The sequence below is a fragment of the Pogona vitticeps genome, chromosome 6, assembly GCF_051106095.1.
Source record: "Pogona vitticeps strain Pit_001003342236 chromosome 6, PviZW2.1, whole genome shotgun sequence".
NCBI lineage: Eukaryota > Metazoa > Chordata > Lepidosauria > Squamata > Agamidae > Pogona > Pogona vitticeps.
The window spans coordinates 2513797-2532624 of record NC_135788.1 but is presented as its reverse complement, the minus strand read 5'-3'; the positions used below and the strand labels follow the sequence as shown (position 1 = coordinate 2532624).

The window sequence follows — 18828 nt, the reverse complement described above, 5'->3', positions numbered from 1 at the left end:
GGAAGGAAGGAAGGAAGGAAGGAAGGAAGGAAGGAAGGAAGGAAGGAAGGAAGGAAGGAAGGAAGGAAGGAAGGAAGGAAGGAAGGAAAGGAAGGAAGGAAGGAAGGAAGGAAGGAAGGAAGGAAGGAAGGAAGGAAGGAAGGAAGGAAGGAAAGGAAGGAAGGAAGGAAGGAAGGAAGGAAGGAAGGAAGTTTAATGTTAATCCCTGACATTCATGGGCTTCATCTCTCCATAAGGACATTATTGCCTTCCTGTATAAATTATGGTGCCCTCTCTATGTCGCACATGCAGTAGACGAGCCTATATCCATGGGGATTGGTTCCAAACCTCCCTGTGGATGCTGAAACCGCAGATAATGGTGAACACTATACAGAGATTGGTCTCGGGCTCCTTCTAGTGGCCAGTTCTCGTCAACATATTGTGGAAAGAGATATTTCTGGGATATCTCTCTTAATATTTTTCATATTTTCAGACCACAGATAAATGAAACTGTGGCTACTGATCCCAGGGATATTTTATACACAATTGTATACATCACAATGTTCGTCCCTGTGTAGCCTGTGATCCTTAATAGGGGTGGTAGAGATCAACAACGTGACTCAGGCAGAGACGGGAATAAAACAGAAGACAGCAACGTGCCAGCTGCTGGAGATAAAAGTGTCCCCAAATCAGATCTGAAAAGGCAAATATTTACAACAATGTTAGGGATTAAACATGTGCATCCTGTGAAAATTAATTTTTGTGTTTTGTTTTGCTTTGTTTTGCACTGAAACTCTGTGCTGGAGAATATTTGGCACGCCCCTCGATAAATAAACAGCAATTTCAGCTCCATCGTTTACAGCAGTGCTTAAAGCCGGTCCAGTTACTGACAGCCTTGCTCATTTTCAGCATTTACAAGCCAGGCAACAAGATTTATGCCCTTCCACCTCTGTGGTTTGCTACTTTTTAAAAAAATAATAATAATGCACAGACATTATTTTCATCATTTTTTTAAAAAAAATGTGGTTTGCAACTGACTTCTTCCGCTGTTAAAGGCTGGAAAGGTTTTAAAATAAATAAATCTCCGGACGCCACCTGGATCGGCTGGGGATGCAGGAGCAAAACACCAGTCAGACGGGTGCCAGGAACCAGAAGGATAACTTTAAATTAACATGGTAATAGGAATCGAATGTTCTTGAGGTAGGGGTAGAAAGCAAGGCTGGAGGATTGAAAAAATCAGACGGCTGTGAGCTGGATAAGCCATTGATCCCCTCCAGCAGGCTTGGAGCTGCTTCTCAAACCAAACCATCCACAGCCACAATAGAATCACCATGTTGAAAATTTGAAATCCTAGAAGGATGGAGTTGGAAGGGGCCCATAAGGCCATCCAGTCCCACCCCCTGTTCAAGGCAGGAACCCAAACCAAAGCAGATCTTGACAGAGGGTTGTCCTGTTTTCTCTTTAGGGCCTCCAGTGTTGGAGCGCTCACCGTCTCCCCCTGAGATTCTTGGTTCCATTGTTGTACTGCTTTAACAGTTAAGAAGTTTTTCCTGATATTCAGCCTAAACCTGGCTTCCTGTCGCTTGAGACCATTAGTACATATCTCGCCCTCTGAGAACTGATGCTGCCCCTCGTCTGTAGGACTACCTTTCAAGTCTTTGGAAAGTGCTCTCCTCTCTCCCCTCAGTCTTCTTTTCTCAAGGCACAACATGCCCCAGTTCCTTCAGTCTTTCCTCCTTCGGGTCCAATAAAGTCAGGTTCATTTTCTAGTTAGTCTCCATAATCTTCTTTGTGGCCTCCCAGAGATACTATGCTGTAGGATGGAGAGGTTCGACCCAGCTACTGGGACAGCTGTCAGTAGCCCTGATTCTTGGGAATGTGGACCTTTGCTTGAAAATAAGAACAGATGTATTGTGTTCCAGCTAGAGCTTAACAAAGTTACTTGGACTGAACCCAAAAAAACCCTCGTCAACAGCATCAGAAGTCTCTCTGCCTTCTCTTCCCTTCATAAATTCAAGTATTTCAAGAGCTTTCAAGAGCCTTTGCTCCCAGCGTTTCTGAAAAGCATTAAAACAAATTGAACCTGTACAAATCATAGATTTCTTTATTCTCCCGTGAATATGGACATGTAGTCCTAAAGTATTTCTTTTCAGCCCCAGTAGGAGAATGTTCCAATGTCAGCCAAGATGAACGTTCAGATGATTGCTTTATTATAAGGAAGGTAATACTGGATACAGAGAAATTGCTTTCATTAGGGCTGTGCAAAACACTTGGACTGAAGATTGAATGTTTGGAAATTGAGCTCTCGGGAGGGTGAGGGTCAAAATATTTCAGGGGCAGAGGAGCACTTTCGTATTGACATTGTGGTGGCTTTATAGTAGTACTTTGTCCCATGCAATCACCCAACTCTTCCTGAATTAATAACTTTAATAGGACTTTAATAGAAGGCAATCCGATTTGTTTTATGTGCATCACTTAGGGCACATAAAGCCATTTCAGAAGGAAGTCAGTGCTTTGTACACTGATCATGTGACTAAGGGATCCTAGCCCCGCGGGCAAACAACACCCTTGGAATCTAGAGTCCGGGATACTTGAACCGGTTTCTTTAACAACTGGGAAAAATGTAACTGGATTGATCCACGTGTTGTACTCTTCACTCTTCCCATACACAAATTGCAAAAGAACAGATTGCACAACCTCCTGAAGTCAGCTGATTTGGCCATGCGCATCACCGAGGATGCATTAAGCCAACTGAGAGCGAGAGCAATCCTATAGGGCAGGGTGATCCTCACCAGCCAGGAACATCATAGGGTCCCCGAGGGTAAACCAAACCTGTTCAGTTGTTCTTTTTGGAAAGACCCCCCCTGGAAAATATCCATGAAAAGATAATAAAGACCACCCATTTTTGGCTTGGTCCTTAATTGGCTACCACCGATCATCCGGTGTTCTTCCAGGCTGTCTATATTCATGCCTTAGCTATGGGGAGGTCTACCACGCAGGTGGTGAACTGGACCACATCTGTTGCCCCCACTTCTTACACAAGGTGGTTTGTCCTTTGTTGCTACAGTACTTCCAAAATGTGGAAGAGTGTAGCGATATGCAGACGTCTTCTAAAAACGACGAGGGTACCTCTACACTTCACAAATTAGAGCAGATGGATAACACTTTGACTGGCCTCCTGCAGAATCCTGGGGCATGTCGCTTGGCTGAGTTCCTTAGAATTCTGTACTAGAAGGCTCAGGTTCTGCAAGACAGATGATGCCCCTCCAGCATAGATGTCCTTTTTTCCTACTACAACTCCCAGAATCCTCTAGCTATGGTTGTCTGGGGCTTCTGGAAGCTGTAAGCTTTCTAGGGTAGATTTTTGGAGCTCTGCAGAACACCAGCGTGAGCATGTGAATCATCTGGGGAGAGGAACCCAGCGTTTGGGACACTATAACGGGTTTCGGCAACTGCAGTGCGAGTGATGCACAAATTTCTGATTAGCCTTTATTTAAAAAGGAACCTGTGAATTTCTCTGCATGAGGAAGACTCTCATCCTCTCTCTGTTTTTCTCTGTCTTTTTTCCCGCCTTCTGGCCATTTTTTTTTTATCCTGATACACTGAGCAACTACAGGTTCTATTCTCCCCTGCCCCTTATAACCTTGTTTGCTTTTTGCTGGCTTTGACTTATTGCCAAGGAGCCCTGACCCACAAAAATCAAGAGAGAGAGAGAGAGAGAGAGAGAGTGTGTGTTATTCCTGAAAATGAGTCCCGTAAACAAGAGTGAATCTGACCTGCCCGTAGAGATTTGGGGTTTACTTTCGTGGCTGGGAGTTCGGCCAGCGAAATGGAAATACCGAAAACCATTATCATAATTACCTCAGGGCGTCCTGTCAATGTGCAGAGTTTCTGGGGGGAGAGTCGGAACGCAAGGAAGATGGCGTGACCGATTTCACAGGCTTGGGACCAAATTATTGTCCCTCTCCGAAGCGTTTGGTCCGGCTTGGGGGTTACATTTCTGTTCTGCGTCCGATAACAGTGGGGGATTCTTTTTTTGTGAAAGAAAAAATAAAACACAAGACCCATCTTTGGCAAGAAAGGAGCATGGGTGGAAAGCCAGGAGTCAACAACTGTCAGTGGGCAGGAGAGAAAACCTTGTCAAATTCCAAATGTCCGTTTGATGGCAGAATACGTGCGGGAGAGTGTAAATCCAGTGAACTTTGGCTATGTGGAGGCACCAGGGTTGAGAGGGCCAGACAAATGCCTACTGTACACGACCAGCCGAAAAGCACCTCAAAAGAATTTGGGAAAAGCTTATGAAACTGCCAGGATGAAACTTCAATGAGACACTGTAATGATTAACCAGGGATTAAAATACCAAGGGAGACACACATCTCTCTCTTCGTAAAATCGATTTGTCTGAAAATGGCTTCTAATGGTCAAGGACATCCAGCGAGGGGGCAGCCCTTCAAACCATATGAGGATAATGAAAACCCAAATCCTAGAAAAATCACTTCGTTTAGACTGTGGGTCTCAAGGAAAAGCAGTGAATTCTGTGCCATCCAAAAGAGTAATTCATTCTGTGAAAATCAGGATGGAATCTCCCCACCCCCTTGAGGAAATTTGACAGTGTTTGGGGCTTTCTAGCTTGTAGGGGAACAGATGTGGTGGCACTGCGGGGTAAACCGCAGAAGCCTCTGTGCTGGAAGGTCAGAAGACCAGCCGTCGTAAGATCGAATCCACGTGACGGAATGAGCGCCCGTCGCTTGTCCCAGCTCCTGCCAACCTAACCATTTGAAAGCAAGTAAAAATGTGCGTAGATAAATAGGTACCACCTCGGTAGGAAGGTCACGGCATTTCGTGTCTAGTCGCGCTGGCCACGTGACCACGGAAACTGTACTCTTCCAAAACGCTGGCTCTATGGCTTGGAAACGGAGATGAGTACTGTGCCCTAGAGTTGGAAACGACTGGACTAAATGTAAAGGGGAACCTTTACCTTTACCTAGCTTGTAGGGGGAAGGACAAGTAAGAAGAGATATGATTAAGGAGTAGAGATGGGCACGGACCGCCCCGCAGTGCATGCCAGTCCGTCCTTTGGCTAAACGGGTGTTTGGTGTTTCCTGGCCCGGCCTCCTCCAGCAGCCGCCCACTCAGGTTTCCCTGCCCTGCCTCCTCCAAGCGTGTGCTTTGCCATCCCGCCCAAACATAAACCCTTTTTGCCTTGCAACCGACCTATTTTGGGGTCCACTGCCTCCCATTCTTCGGGGCTCGGAGGGAGGGACGCTTGATAGGGTGACATCTTCCCCCTGCCCTTTGTGTGTCAATGTTTGTTTTGGGATTTAGCTGCGATGTTGTTGATGGAAGAGAGATGCCATCTGGAAGGTGGAATTCAGGCAGGCAGACGGCCTGATTTAAAAGGATGGGGAGCCCTCATATTTTTAACCCCGACGGTATTTTCTAGGCGAAGAGAGGTGCCTTCCAAACGGTCGGGCTCAGCTGTTGTCTTGCATTATATTTAGAGGTGAGCTATTAATGGGATTTCGGGGCCAGTCTTGAACCATCTCCAGGAAGGTGATGTTAATGAGATTCTTGGAATAGCTGACAGGGCTGCTGGTATGAACTGACAACCTGCCAAGGGCTTGTTTGGTTTATGAGCGGACACGCACACGCTTCTGTGTTTAAATTCACTTCCCATTGTGGCGTGAATGTAAATTGGGAGATGGCAGGGAGGAGGAGAAAGGGGGGCTGAAGGGTTGAATTCCTGTGCTCAGCACCCTGAGGGGCCTTGATGGACATTGACTCACCCAATGGAGCTCCTAGGCTTGTTGGAAGAAATTGAGTGAGTCCTAGATCACACATACACACCGGGGTCTTCTGGGAGGTCAGACGTGATACAGAAATAATGGGTGAAAGATTGTTGTTGTTTAGTTAAGTCGTGTCCGACTCTTCGTGACCCCCCTGGACCAGAGCATGCCAGGCCCTCCCGTCTTCCATGGCCTCCCAGAGTTGGGTCAAATTCACGTTGGTCACTTCAATGACCCTGTCCAGCCATCTCATCCTCTGTCGTCCCCTTCTCCTCCTGCTTTCACACTTTCCCAACATCAGGGTCTTTTCCAAGGAGTCTTCTCTTCTCATGAGATGGCCAAAGGATTGGAGCCTCGGTTTCAGGATCTATCCTTCCAGGGAGCACTCAGGGTTGACTTCCTTCAGAATGGATTAGGTTTGTTCTCCTTGCAGTCCAGGGGACTCTCAAGAGCCTCCTCCAGCACCACAATCATGGGCTGAAAGATTAGCTGAAAAAGAATTGCTTTTTACATTGTCATATGTGATAAAGAGTCGCGCAATGGAACCAGCTATGGGGTTTTTTGATTTACGACATCTCTCATCCCACTCGAGCTTCGCAGTCTCCTTTTGAGTTCAGCTGGGATCCCCTCAGCTGCTGCAGATGAAATCGATTTTCCCCCCTCTCAGCCCCAACACCTAATTGCGATCTATCTTGAGAGGTTGTTGTGTGATTGAGCTGGTATCCGCCAGTGAATTAGAGACAAGGGCTGGGAGTTCAAGAGTTCCCTCCTCGGAGCACGTTGGGTTGATGGAATGGTCTTGGGCAAGCAGCATGATGGTCTTAGAGCGCCATCAGGAGGTGGTACAGAGAAACCACCTCTGTGTCTCTCCTCCCTAGAAATCCCTGGGAGGGCCTCCATAAGTTGAAAACATCTGGATGACACAACACCATTAGAAATTGTAGTACAATCCGTCCCTCTGGCTTATGCCTTTGAGAAGATGCAGAGACGCTGGAGCAGATGAGACGCTCCAATGTCCAGAGCTGAGAGCGCACAGCTTTCGGAGCGATGGTCACTGTCCGCCCCTGTCTTAGAGAATGGCTCGGATGCCATTGCTAAATCCAGGTTAGAATAACCAGGAGAACTGGCCACATTTCACGTGAATATCCGGGAAAAACTGCTTAACTGTTAGAGTAGTATGACAATGGAACCCATGACCTCGGGGAGAGGTGGTGAGCACTTCAGCGCAGAGAAAATTAGATGACCCTTTGGCTCGATTTGGTTTCTTGCACTGAGCAGAAGGTTGGACTCAGTGACAATATAGGCCCCTTCCAGCTCCCTAACTCTATGCTTCGATGATTCTATTAACTCCCAGACTGTGGAACTCCCTCCCACTGGAGGCCACGCTGGCCCCATCTTGGCTGCCTTTCCATAAGCCGTCAAAGACCTTTCTCTTCAGGCAAGCTTTCCTTCCGTGACTGAATGGGGCTCTTAAATGGATCGTTGCGCCTTACTGCTTTGAATCTGTTTTTGGTGTTGCTTCTGCTTCCCATTTTTATAGTGTATTTCTTTGATCCTTTTAAATATTTGTATACTTCCTGTTATTTGGCTTTTAAGTGTTGTGTTCGCATGATGCCAGCCCCCTTGGGTCCTCTTTAAGGAGGAAGGTGGAAGTTATACGTATTTTAATAAATAATAAAATTAATGACCTCTGGTCGGAGTGGAATGAGAAGGACAAGAACTCACAGCCTATTCACTTGTCAAAAGACAGAGGGGAAGAAGGTCGCTCGTGTTGAGTTCCAGATCAACTCTTCGCCGATAGATTTTGCCACTTTTAACAGAGATAAACATTTTCTCCTCGGTTGTTTTGCCCTCCGAGAGATCACTGATAAGTGGGTGTGGGAAGGTTACAGGAGGTAAAAGATGTCATGGGACACCTTAGCCGATGGACGCCTCTTTCTACAGCATCTGTTTTTTGATGCATGCCCTTCTGTATCAGATGGAAGGCAAGCCAGGTGCTATAGAGGGCTGGGCCCCCTCTCTTATTAATATTATTTATCCCTTTTCATTAGGTCCTGCCAAGCAATTAAAATTTTTGAGGTTAATTGCTCACCAGCCCGTGGATCCATTAGACCAACAGAATCTAAATGGATTTGCATAGGATGTGATCCTTGAAAATATGCTTATTTAGGGAAGTCAAGGAGGATAAAAATAAGCTGGCCATTTCAGGAAGCGGCTGTTCTCTTTTGGAAGAAACGTCCACCGTAACCTGCCCCCTCTGAGCCAACATTAAAACAATGCACCCAAAGCAAGAGAGTGTGACTAATGAAGATTTGGGCATTGTGATTAATTAACCGAAATGTCAATAAACTGCGCTCCCCATTTGCCTGGAGCTGGCTGCCTTGACACGGATCAATCAGCAGACAAACCACCAAAATGCTAATTGAGAGTTCACTGCCCGAGCCAAATAAACCATCCAGAATAGGATTGTGACTAAGAGGAGCCGTGAACCAAAGCAAATGCAGACAAATCCCAACTGATTCAGACTAATTTTTAAGAGAACCGGTTAGAGGTGAGTCTGTCCAAAACACCAGTAGAATCTGATGGGGTGCAAATGGCTTCTCTCCTCCCCCCCCCCTTTTTAAGTAAGTTTTAAAGATCCCTGCATGCATCAATGTGTCAAGGCAGCGGCCTGAAATCGGTTGGGTTTACGAAGGTCTTCAGGACCGATCACCTCTCCCAATGTCATATCAATGCAAATCCAACCATTTTTGGGTAATTTGGGTTTCCCAGTGCAAGTCAATGAAAAGCTGATCGCTTGACTTGGACGCGTTGGATATTTTTTGCAACCTCGCATGCTGCCTTTAGTAGGTTTTGCTTCGAGGGACCTTTCTGGGCTGGAGTGGCTGTCAGTCTACCCATCACTGACCAATCGTTCCTTCCGTGCCTCTGATTTCAAAGAGAGCCCGCCTCTCTGCCGAGAGCCCCTTACCTCTACTGGATTCTGTTGAGGTCCGTTGCTGAAAGCAGTCATGTTTGTCAGTTTGCTGTTGGATCTGTTCATTTTGTAAAACATGAAGGTTTTTTTTATTCTTTCTACTTAATTATTGTGTTCGAGTGAGTTACTAAGACTGTGCCAGCTTCATGAGAAAAAGGGGCGGACTACGCTGGGCAGGTTGAAGGTGTTCTGCTTTGTGAATCTCTGCCCTTCTTCTGGGCGGCGAGATGAATTCAACCAAACATACAAAACTCTGCAACAGGCTTTGGAGCCCAAACGGGAGACCTTTGCGAAGCCTCCAAACTGAATGAGTGGGTGCATGAACAGCCCTATACATCGATTCTTACTTCTCATGTCCCTATCACACCCACCATTTTACTAAGCAACACTGTCCTGTGTGGGACGCTAACCCAAGCTTCACTTCATTTACAATTTCCCCTGAATTTTGAGAACTGTGGAAAGGGCGAGAGAATGCACAAAGTGGTTTGCATTTAAGTTTTGTTTGTTTGAAACGTCGTTTCAGTGCTTTACGGAGGTCTGAACTAACTCATGGGGCTGTAGCGGATTCAAAGACCTTCGTCTCCCCTGTCCTCCTTCCCTCCTTCTGCAAGGATTAAAACTCAGGGTTGTCCCAAGGAGAAGTGGATGGAACAAACAGTGGGGTCACCCCGGGATTCCCCCATTCTGCTCAGCTTTTGGAAAGAAAAATGATCCCCAGCACAAACATGCTCCTTACAAGCAGATTGGCCATGGTCCATTCAAGGACCTTTGGCACTCCAAATGTTGTGGACTTCATTTCTCATACGCCCTAGCCTGTGTGGCCGGGGAGTAACTGTTTGTAGGAGAAAAGATCAAAAAATATCTGGTGGGCCAAACACTACAAAATGAGAACTGATGGTCTGGTATACATCACTCAGAAAAGAGACCCATTTGCATCTACGGATCACGGTTTATCTCCTCCTTCCTTATATGCTTCCATTCTTAATCTCAAGACTAAGCCATATCAGATACCACCAGCTCTGCAATTTCAAAGTGGTGAAACATTCTCACTTCAAGAATTTATTCCCAATGTCTGCACAACCCGATTTTGCCGTTGAAGCCCTTGCTTCCCTCCTAATGACCGGTCAGAAAATAAAAGCAAGATCATTTATAACAGTGATTCTTAACCTTGGGTTGCTCAGGTGTTTTTGAACTGCAACTCCCAGAAACCCCAGCCAGCACAGCTGGTGGTGAAAGCTTCTGGGAGTTGCAGTCCAAAAACACTTGAGTAACCCAAGATTAAGAACCACTGATTTACAATATGCCTGGCTAAGGGAAGCTCATACTAGGGTAAACAAATGCCTTTTGCAGCTCAAGAGAGCTGTGCTTCTAATGAAGTGCTAACTGTATTGTCAGCGCTGAAGTTACATCAAGTTTCTCAGATCTGAAGTGTGGGTGGGCTGTATCCTTTTTAAAGCCCAAGGATTTCCCCCTGAGGAACCAAGCTGTGGTCTCACAGTCCACGAGGCGACCAAGTTGGGAGAGTAGACATGGTCTAGAGGGGCGGGGTAAAAATCAAATAAATAAATAAATAAATAAATAAATAAATAAATGAATCTGTGGCCCCTGGCATTCTTTTTCGTCATCTCAAACTGGCATTTGCTCCATCTTCTCGCAGGTGGATCCTGATGATGTTCTGACGAAGGAGGAGCAGATCTTCCTGTTGCTGAAAGCCAAAGCGAAGTGCGAGCGTCATATGAAAGTCAAATTACCCAGGTTGCAAGGTAAGTGATACCCCCCGAGGAATGGCGGGACACCAAATCAGGCCGATTTGGGACACCAAACCATGTTTCCCTCATTGGCCGGGGTAATTTTCTCTCCGACGGCCACAAAAATGATGTTTTGCTGCTAATGCCCCAACTTTCTAAATGTCTGTGTGTCCTTCAAGAAATAGATCTTAGAACTGCAGGGTTGGAAAGGGACCCTGTGGGTCATCTAGTCCAGCCCCTGTCCAGGAGGCCTTGTGGGGATTTGAACTCCCAACCTCTTTCTCCACAGCCAGAGACCTTAAACCACGGAGCTGTCCAGGAGGAAAGGTCTCTTAAAAGGAGGGAGGAAATCGGGAATGTCATCTACGCCCCCTCTACATTCTTGAAAGAATGAACCATAGGAAAGCCACAGAAGCTTAACTACTTCTGTGACTACGCGATCTTTAAAAAGAAATACTTCCTCTTTGGGAAATCTGAGAGTTGGACTTTATTTTCTAGCTGACTACAGAAAAGAAAAAAAGAAAACAATTTTCCCCACCCCACCCCATTTGAACTGTGAAAGTAATGGGCAATCCTAGTTAGGTCTATTCAGAGGTAAATCCCAAGTTTGTTCCAACCCCAGATTGCCACTCGATACAATTCTCTAACGAACTGCCCTCCAGATAGGTTGGACCACATCTCCCATCATCCCCAACCAGAAAGCCCATACATATGCCCCTGCCGTGATGTTGTTTCCATTTCAAGAAACGGAAAGAAGACGTACGCATTCCCCAAACTGTAACTCAATCACAGTTTTATGAACAGCTATGATATTTAAAAAAACAGTCTTCCCCGAGTTCAACACCTTATGATAAGGTGCATTTTAAAAAACTGACATACTGTATTTTTCTGTGTATAAGACGCCCCCATATGTAAGACGCCCCCCCCCACTTTTCTAATCCAAAAGTACGAAATCTAAGAGGGACTTAGCAAATGTAAGGGGGAAAGGGATCAAAGCACTGCAGGATCACTTTGATCCCTGCTTCCCCCCTCCATTTGTTTTTGTTCTCTCCTCAGCTTACTTCCGTGTATAAGACGACCCTCAATTTAAAGATTTTAGACAAAAGTATAGTCTTATACACGGAAAAATACGGTAGTTAACACTTGGTTAGAAAGCAATTTCTTCCACAGGGCCTGGAGCTTGGAAATAGTCTTATAATACTCGTAGAACTTCAAAGCTAGAAGGGACCCTACAGATCATCAAGCCTATCCCCTGCCAAGGAGGTCCCATGGGGGGATTCGAACTCCCCACCTCTGGCTCAGCAGTCAGACCCCTAAATTGTTGGCTTCTTAATTATAATGAATCATATACAACCACTAACTTGCAGGGTCTGTACACACAGCAGCTGGGAGTGTATTGAATTGATTGTTTAAAAGAAAAACCACTTTGTTGAGTTAAAAATTGATGTCCTCCCTCATATGTGTTTGTGCCAAGAATTAATAGTAAAATAATCACTTATGTCTTTGGTAGAAACACTAAATAACTGCTTATAAGCATATGTAAACTGTCACATAACTCGGAGCGCTTAGACGTTTGGTGTTTGTCATTCATGTCCATGACTTAGTGACGGACATATTTTCCCCTAGCAAATAACGGACTCTCCCGTCATCACTCTTGGACGCTTTCTAAGCCCTCTCAGGCCCTTTCGAATCCTGTGGGTTGCAAGTTTGCAACTTTAACCTCGTCAGCCCTTTTGTATATTTTGGTCCCTGTTCCATCCCAGACCCTGTTTGTGTCACGTGTTGGTGCGTGTCCCTGACACATGTGGTTTCTGCGGGCCTCATCTGGGACCCTGTCACTGTCTGACCCATGACTGGTTCCTGTCTGAGTGGCCCATTGTCTGGTTTCCCCCCCCCCCATCTGACAGACATCTAACTGACACCTGTCTTATAAAGCCGCCTCGGTGGCTCCAGACACATTCTGCTTGCTCAGAAAATCCTCTACTAAGCCAATGCAACATCCTGGTCTTGTCTAGCAAAAACACATTTAAACATACATATATTTTATTTTTATATATATGGACTGGGTTGTTTTCTTTATAGGCTGCCTTTCTTCCAAAAAGGCGGCTCATAATATTAAAAAGCCGTATCGGGGTTTATAGGTAATGACCACATATATATATATACCATATGCACATTGTGTTGCATAGAACTGCCAGATAGATCACTGGCTTAGATCTCTGGTTGCGAAGCCAGAGGTTGGGAGTTCGATTCCCCCCATGGAGACTCCTTGATAAAGGCTGAACTCAATAATCTGTAAGATCCCTTCCAGTTCAGCAGTTCAAAAGCTTTGTATTTTGTGTAAACCGCCCAGAGTAGATGGGCGGCATATAAGACTAATACATAAATAAATACAGTTTTATTATTTTAATATTAGTATTACTGTTTAATAATAATTGTTGTTAAACAAATTAAATAACAAATTAAATAACAAATATTAAATTAATTATTATTATTATTATTATTATTATTATTTGATGATGGTGATGATGATGATGATGATGATGATGATGATAATTTTTAAATCACTCAGCTATCCAGCAGTTCATGTTATGTATGTACTTGTTTCTTCTACTTACAACTGCAATTAAATAAATAGATTTGTTCTTATTTTTGGACTGCCATTGTGACAGTATAGCTGGGGGATTTTGGGAGCTGTAGCCCAAAAATAATAGCAATATTTTCAAGCTCTGGATGTACCCCTCGAGTCCCAGAGAAAGAGAGAGAGAGGACACTGAATATAAAGAATCATGCCCAGGTATAGAGAATCTCCACCTTTCTCCTTAAAAAGGACCCGAGGCAACTTACAACATTGAAAAAAAAATTTAAGCCAAAAACAGTATATATACAAGTTTTTTAAAGGATTGAACAAATGCCATATTAAAAGATCATGAACCAAAGCAACATCGAAACACATTCAAAGCAATAAGGCACCACAATCCATTTAAAACCCGCACACAGGCAGCCAGTCCGTCAGGGGAAGCTGGCCTGAAGAGATGGCAAAGATGGGGCCAGGCTGGCCTCCAGTGGGAGGGAGTTCCAGAGTCTAGGGAGTTCCAAAGGAAGAGAGCTTTCACACGTTTTCTCATCCCCAAGAGGGTGCCTCTGCGCATGAAGAGACATTTATTTAAAAGAAAAATGAAAAAAAAATCCCAAGAAAAATGTACTCATTGTGCAATCCAGACCACCCAGCCTTATAACCCCTGACACATTTATGCTGGTGCAAACTTTACGTTAGGCAGAGAGGAGCAGGATTTCAGCTAGAGGAGTCCAGAGTCTGTGCAGCGAAACCCGCCAGGCACCGCCTGCTCCCACCAGCTGGAAGAAGGGAGGTGGTTCGGTTGGTCTCAATTATTTTCTATTTCGAGCTTCTTCTTTTAATTGGTGCCAGATGTACCGAGGCAGCAAGAAGGAGAGTGTTGTGGGCTTCGGGGTGTGTGTGTGTGTGTGTGTGTGTGTGTGTGTGTGTGTGTGTGTGTGTGCGACAGACGCTTGTCGGTTCTGCAGCTGTTCTGTATTGAAACCAGGGACCGCACTTTCTGCCTCCCACCCAGCTCGGTCTCTGCTCCATTCCCTGTATGTTTCTAGATCTGTAAGGTGAGCCCCGAATCTTACTATCTTCTGCAAACATCCCTAGGAAAAGCAAAAGAGATTCTTTCTCTTTTTAAAAAACATTTTTTTAAAAAAATGAATTTAAAACGTCTGCTTCCCAGCCACTTAAACAGCACAACTCCCTGAGAGTAGCTTTTCCTCTCCTTTTCATAATGGGAAGAGAACGATGGGAGGAAAAAACTTCTCCAAAAAAACTTCTCCACCTTTAATAATAATGATGTGAGTGGGTGGATCGGTCGGTCTCTGACTGCAGCCAGAGGTTGGGAGTTCGATTCCTCCCACTGGGCCTCTTGAGCGAAGAGCCAGCCTGGGAGGCCTTGGGCCAGCTGCACTGTCCCACAGCGCCCCTACAGGAAAGGAAGGGTAAAGCACTTCTGAGTATTCTCTCTATCTAGAAAACCTTGGAAAGGGCCACCATAAGTCAAAACTAACTCGACAGCACATCATCATCATCATCATCATTTATTATTATTATTATCATGATCATCATCATTTATTATTATTATTATTATTATTATTATTATTATTAACAACAACAACAAAACAACAAAAACAATAACTAATAATCATAATAACAATAACAATAACAATAACAATAACAACAATAACAACAACAACAACAACAACAACAATAACAATAACAATAACAATAATAATAATAATAATAATAATAATAATAATAATAATAATAATAATAATAATAATAATAATAATAATAATAATAATAATAATAATAATAATAATAATAATAATAATAATAATAATAATAATAATAATACACTTTTCTGGTGGGTGGGTCTCCTTTGGCGTTTTATTCCCACCAAGCTCATGGTTTCTGGATTCTGACCTGCATGGCCATGCTCCAAACTTACCGATTCCCTTCAGCCAGCAGCAGCCGGTCAATCGGGACGAGTCATTAGGTAAAGTCAGAAGGCTGCACGGTGGGAAGGGTGGGTTGTTTAGCTTGCTCGGTTCAGCTCCTGGAGAACAGTGTCCTTCTTGATGCTATTAATAATAATCATGTGCCGTCTTGCTCAATTCTGGCTAATGGCAATCATTTTCAGCGCTTGCTAGGTAGAGAGATCTCTGAAGTGTGCTTCCCTCCCCTTCCACTAGGGGCACCCTGGGCCAACTGTGCAGCTTGCCCAAGGCCACACAGGCTGGTTTTTCTCCCAGGAGGCACCATGGGGGGAATCGAACTCGCAACCTCCGGCTCTCCCTAACTCACTGAGCTATCCAGACACCTTCTATAGCGTGCCATCCAGTCAATTCTGACTTAGGGTGCCCCTTTGTAGGTTCTCCTAGGTAGAGAGTCTTCCCATCTTTCTGGGGGCATCCTGTCACTGTGCAGCTTGCCCAAGGCCACACAGGCTGGCTTTTTTTTTCTCAGGGGGCACAGTGGGGAAATCGAACTCCCAACCTCTGGCTTTGCAGCCGGAGACCTTAAGGCGCTGAGCTATCCAGCTAGTTTCTCACTGGCTTTAGGCAAAATTTGACCGGGACGAAAGCAACATTGGAGAACTAATTTTCAAAGCAAAGAGAGAAAGAGGGAGCCTGAGATCAGATGTTTTCTGATCTTCACACAGGGAAGCTTGCAATAACTACGAACGGGGTCTGCTTCTCCTGCCGTCTGTGTCCTGTTAGCACTAATTAATAAGATGCAGCAGTGAAGTCATGGTTAATTAAAAGAAGAGAAAGACACTTCGAGAGAAACCTCAGAAGTGGCTTGGAGGAATTTGACTTCGTGGAATTTTTAAAAATGGCACTGCATGCCTCTCATTAACACAACCGAGGTGGTTCCACGCCTGGCTGCCATCAGCAGTTGCGGAAGAGCCGGCCGCACAGCACGGCCTAGTGGTGATGTGGGGGTGGAGGATTCTGGGACCTGTATTCCAAAAAAAGGGGGGGGGCTTTTCCCATCTCTGCTGCAGCTGAAGGAAGTTCTACTTCGCCTGCCTTAGTCTCCTGAGAATTGCTTCTCAGCTTCTATAGAGAGGGACAAGAACCGAAAGCATGAAAAAGTTACCGTATTTTTCTGTGTATAAGACGCCCCCCATTTTTCTAATCCAAAATTAAGAAATCTAAGTGGGGCTTAGCAAGTGTAGGGGGAAAGGGATCAAAGCGCTGCAGGATCGCTTTGATCCCTGCTTCCCCCTCCACTTGTTTTTGTTCTCTCCTCAGCTTACTTCCATGTATAAGACGACCTTCAATTTTTAGTCTAAAAATTTTAGACAAAAGTATAGTCTTATACATGGAAAATACGGTATATATATTATATTTATAATTACATTTATAATTTATAATTACATTTATAATTACATTTATATAATTACAATTATATTTAACTACAACTCCCAGAATGCCCCAGCCAGTGTGGTAGTAAAAAGAGCAATTTTGCCGAACAGAAGTGCAGTGCTGTTTCCTGAATTAATGGCATCAGGGATCCCAGCATTGGGAGAAGGGGTATGTGCACCCTGCAGGCTGTTTTCACAAAAACAACCACCCAGCTTTTCCCCAAACCTCTGTTTTTCTGGGAGGGAAAAGAGGTGCATTCCGAGACATGAAGTATCGGAGAGCACGGATTCGGAACTGCAGAATTCAGGTTGCAGTAAGTTGACCAAACATGAAGGTTGATTGAACCATCCCAGTTGATCTCTAGGGAAATTAATGGTGTGCACCCTCCTATTTGGTGTGTGGTCCCTGATTGGGTAGGACCCCTGATGCCGTTAATTCAGAAAATAACAGCTGCTATCAAAGGGACGCCTTATCCCTTCCACCGAAGAAGAACGGCCCCCTTTGGTAGCAGCTGCTGTTTCCGGAATTAATGACATCAGGGATCCCAGCCAATCAGCAATCACACCAGATAGGAAGATACTGAAAATTAAATGGGATTCACTATCACCCAAACAAGAGGGTATTATATTGTTGTTGCTGTTGTTGTTTTAAAGCAAGCAAACAAACAAAGAGAACCTAGCCCTCTTGCTGTGTTAAAAATGAAATTTCCTTTTTGATCCACACCATTAAGCCAAGGGAGAGACCCACTGAAGCCTTTTTAAACCCATTGATGTCGGTGGAAGCAGACGAGCAGATGCCGAATAAAAATAGCTACAGAGGAGCTGAAAAGTGGTTCCACCAGGATAGCACCCTTACCCCATCCATGCTTTAATTTATGGAAAGAGAAAGGGCCCTGGGGTATTTACTTGCTGGTGTCTTCCCATCAGCCAGAAAATGCTCTTTTTTTTAATTAGACAGGGACCCTAGCTTGGAAATGAACCCTTCGAAAGGGGAAAGGAAGCTGAGCTTTAGAGAATCTGGGAGGGAGAAAGGGAATAGACTCCCCCAGTCTCACACTGGAAATCTCTTCCGAAATAATCCTAGATCTTATAATAAGGATCGTCTTAGAACTGCAGAGATGGAGGGGGGTCATCGAGTCAGGGAGGGTCAATGGGGATTCGAACCCCCAACCTCTGGCTCCCCAGTCAGGTCGTTAAACCACTGAACTATCCATGATCATATTCTTACAACCATGATCATAAATAAAGGAGTATGTGAAGCTGGGGTGGTCTTGAGCTCAATGGGATGGTAAAACCACCAACAAAAGTTATTTAGTAAATAACATTATTTTTGTGGGGGGGGAACAAGCCAGCACTATACATGAGAGGGAAATCCTGTTAAAAATTAGCTGAAATAAAGGAAGAGGCTGTAACTTGATAGCGGCCCTTCAGATTGCCCGTTCCTTCCTGACCATCACAAGCAGGCGAGATGTCTAAAAATGCAGACTTTTGATCCCCAAAAACTCTGCTGAATTGGTTAGTTTTTGAAGTGCCACCAGATTTTGCCCTTTGAAGTGTTCTTGCCCTGAATCTCTCCCCCTCCCCTGAAATTTTTGCCAACATCTTAGAAACAGTATTTTCCAGACAAGGGACCTGGGAAACAAGGTTGTTGTACAAGGACAGTCTTTTGAGACTGTTTTTTAGAAGAGATCCCAAGCAAAATAGACCAGGAAATGGTATGTAGAAAAAGGTGTGAAGAACTGAAAGAGAACATGGGGGCCAGAACAGACCAGAAAATTTGCAGTTCCAAAAGCTGGGAAAGATTTTAGAGGATAATCACATACCCTTTGCTGTTTAAGTCAGCTGTGTCAATAAGGTGAAGGGGCTTAATAAGCGAGCCACTTCAGGATATTGGCAAATTAATCACATCCCCTGCTTGGCGCAGGGGGAAGTGACTTCTTTACATGTGTACTGTATCTAGACCATCGCTGCAATGTTGCATCACTTATTAAGCCATTTCACCATACTGCTTATTAAGCCACTTCACCATATCGGCTTTCTTTGGTCCGTTCCCAGTGACCACACGCACTGGAGATAAAGCAAAGTAGAGTTATTCTTCCTGTGCAAAATAGTAGAAGCTCCTTGAGAGGGGCCAGGAAAATGCAAGAAGGAATGGCTTTGGAGATGGGCTGGTGCACTCTAGCAAAGCCATCATTTGACCTTCATCTCTAAGAACAAGCCAGCCTGTCCCTTCACCACTCCAAAACAACAAGGCTAAACCTCCAGAAAGCTGACCAAAACCTTTTTTGTTGTTGTTGTTGCATAATAAGAGGAAAAGACCCAGGAACCCAATTCGACTTGAGGACAGCCACATGGAATCAATTCTACGTTCGTTAACAGGGTGGAGGAGCAAC

The 18828-nt window shown here is 44.7% G+C and overlaps 1 protein-coding gene across 1 annotated transcript in view; it reads left to right on the top strand.

Annotated features, from left to right (window-relative positions):
* The window catches only part of PTH1R (parathyroid hormone 1 receptor), a 104632-nt gene that overhangs the window by 50279 nt on the left and 35525 nt on the right, over positions 1–18828 (top strand). The window contains exon 2 of the mRNA XM_020804960.3: positions 10400–10505. Coding sequence (XP_020660619.2) covers positions 10400–10505 — 106 coding nt within the window. The remainder of the gene's footprint in view (positions 1–10399; positions 10506–18828) is intronic.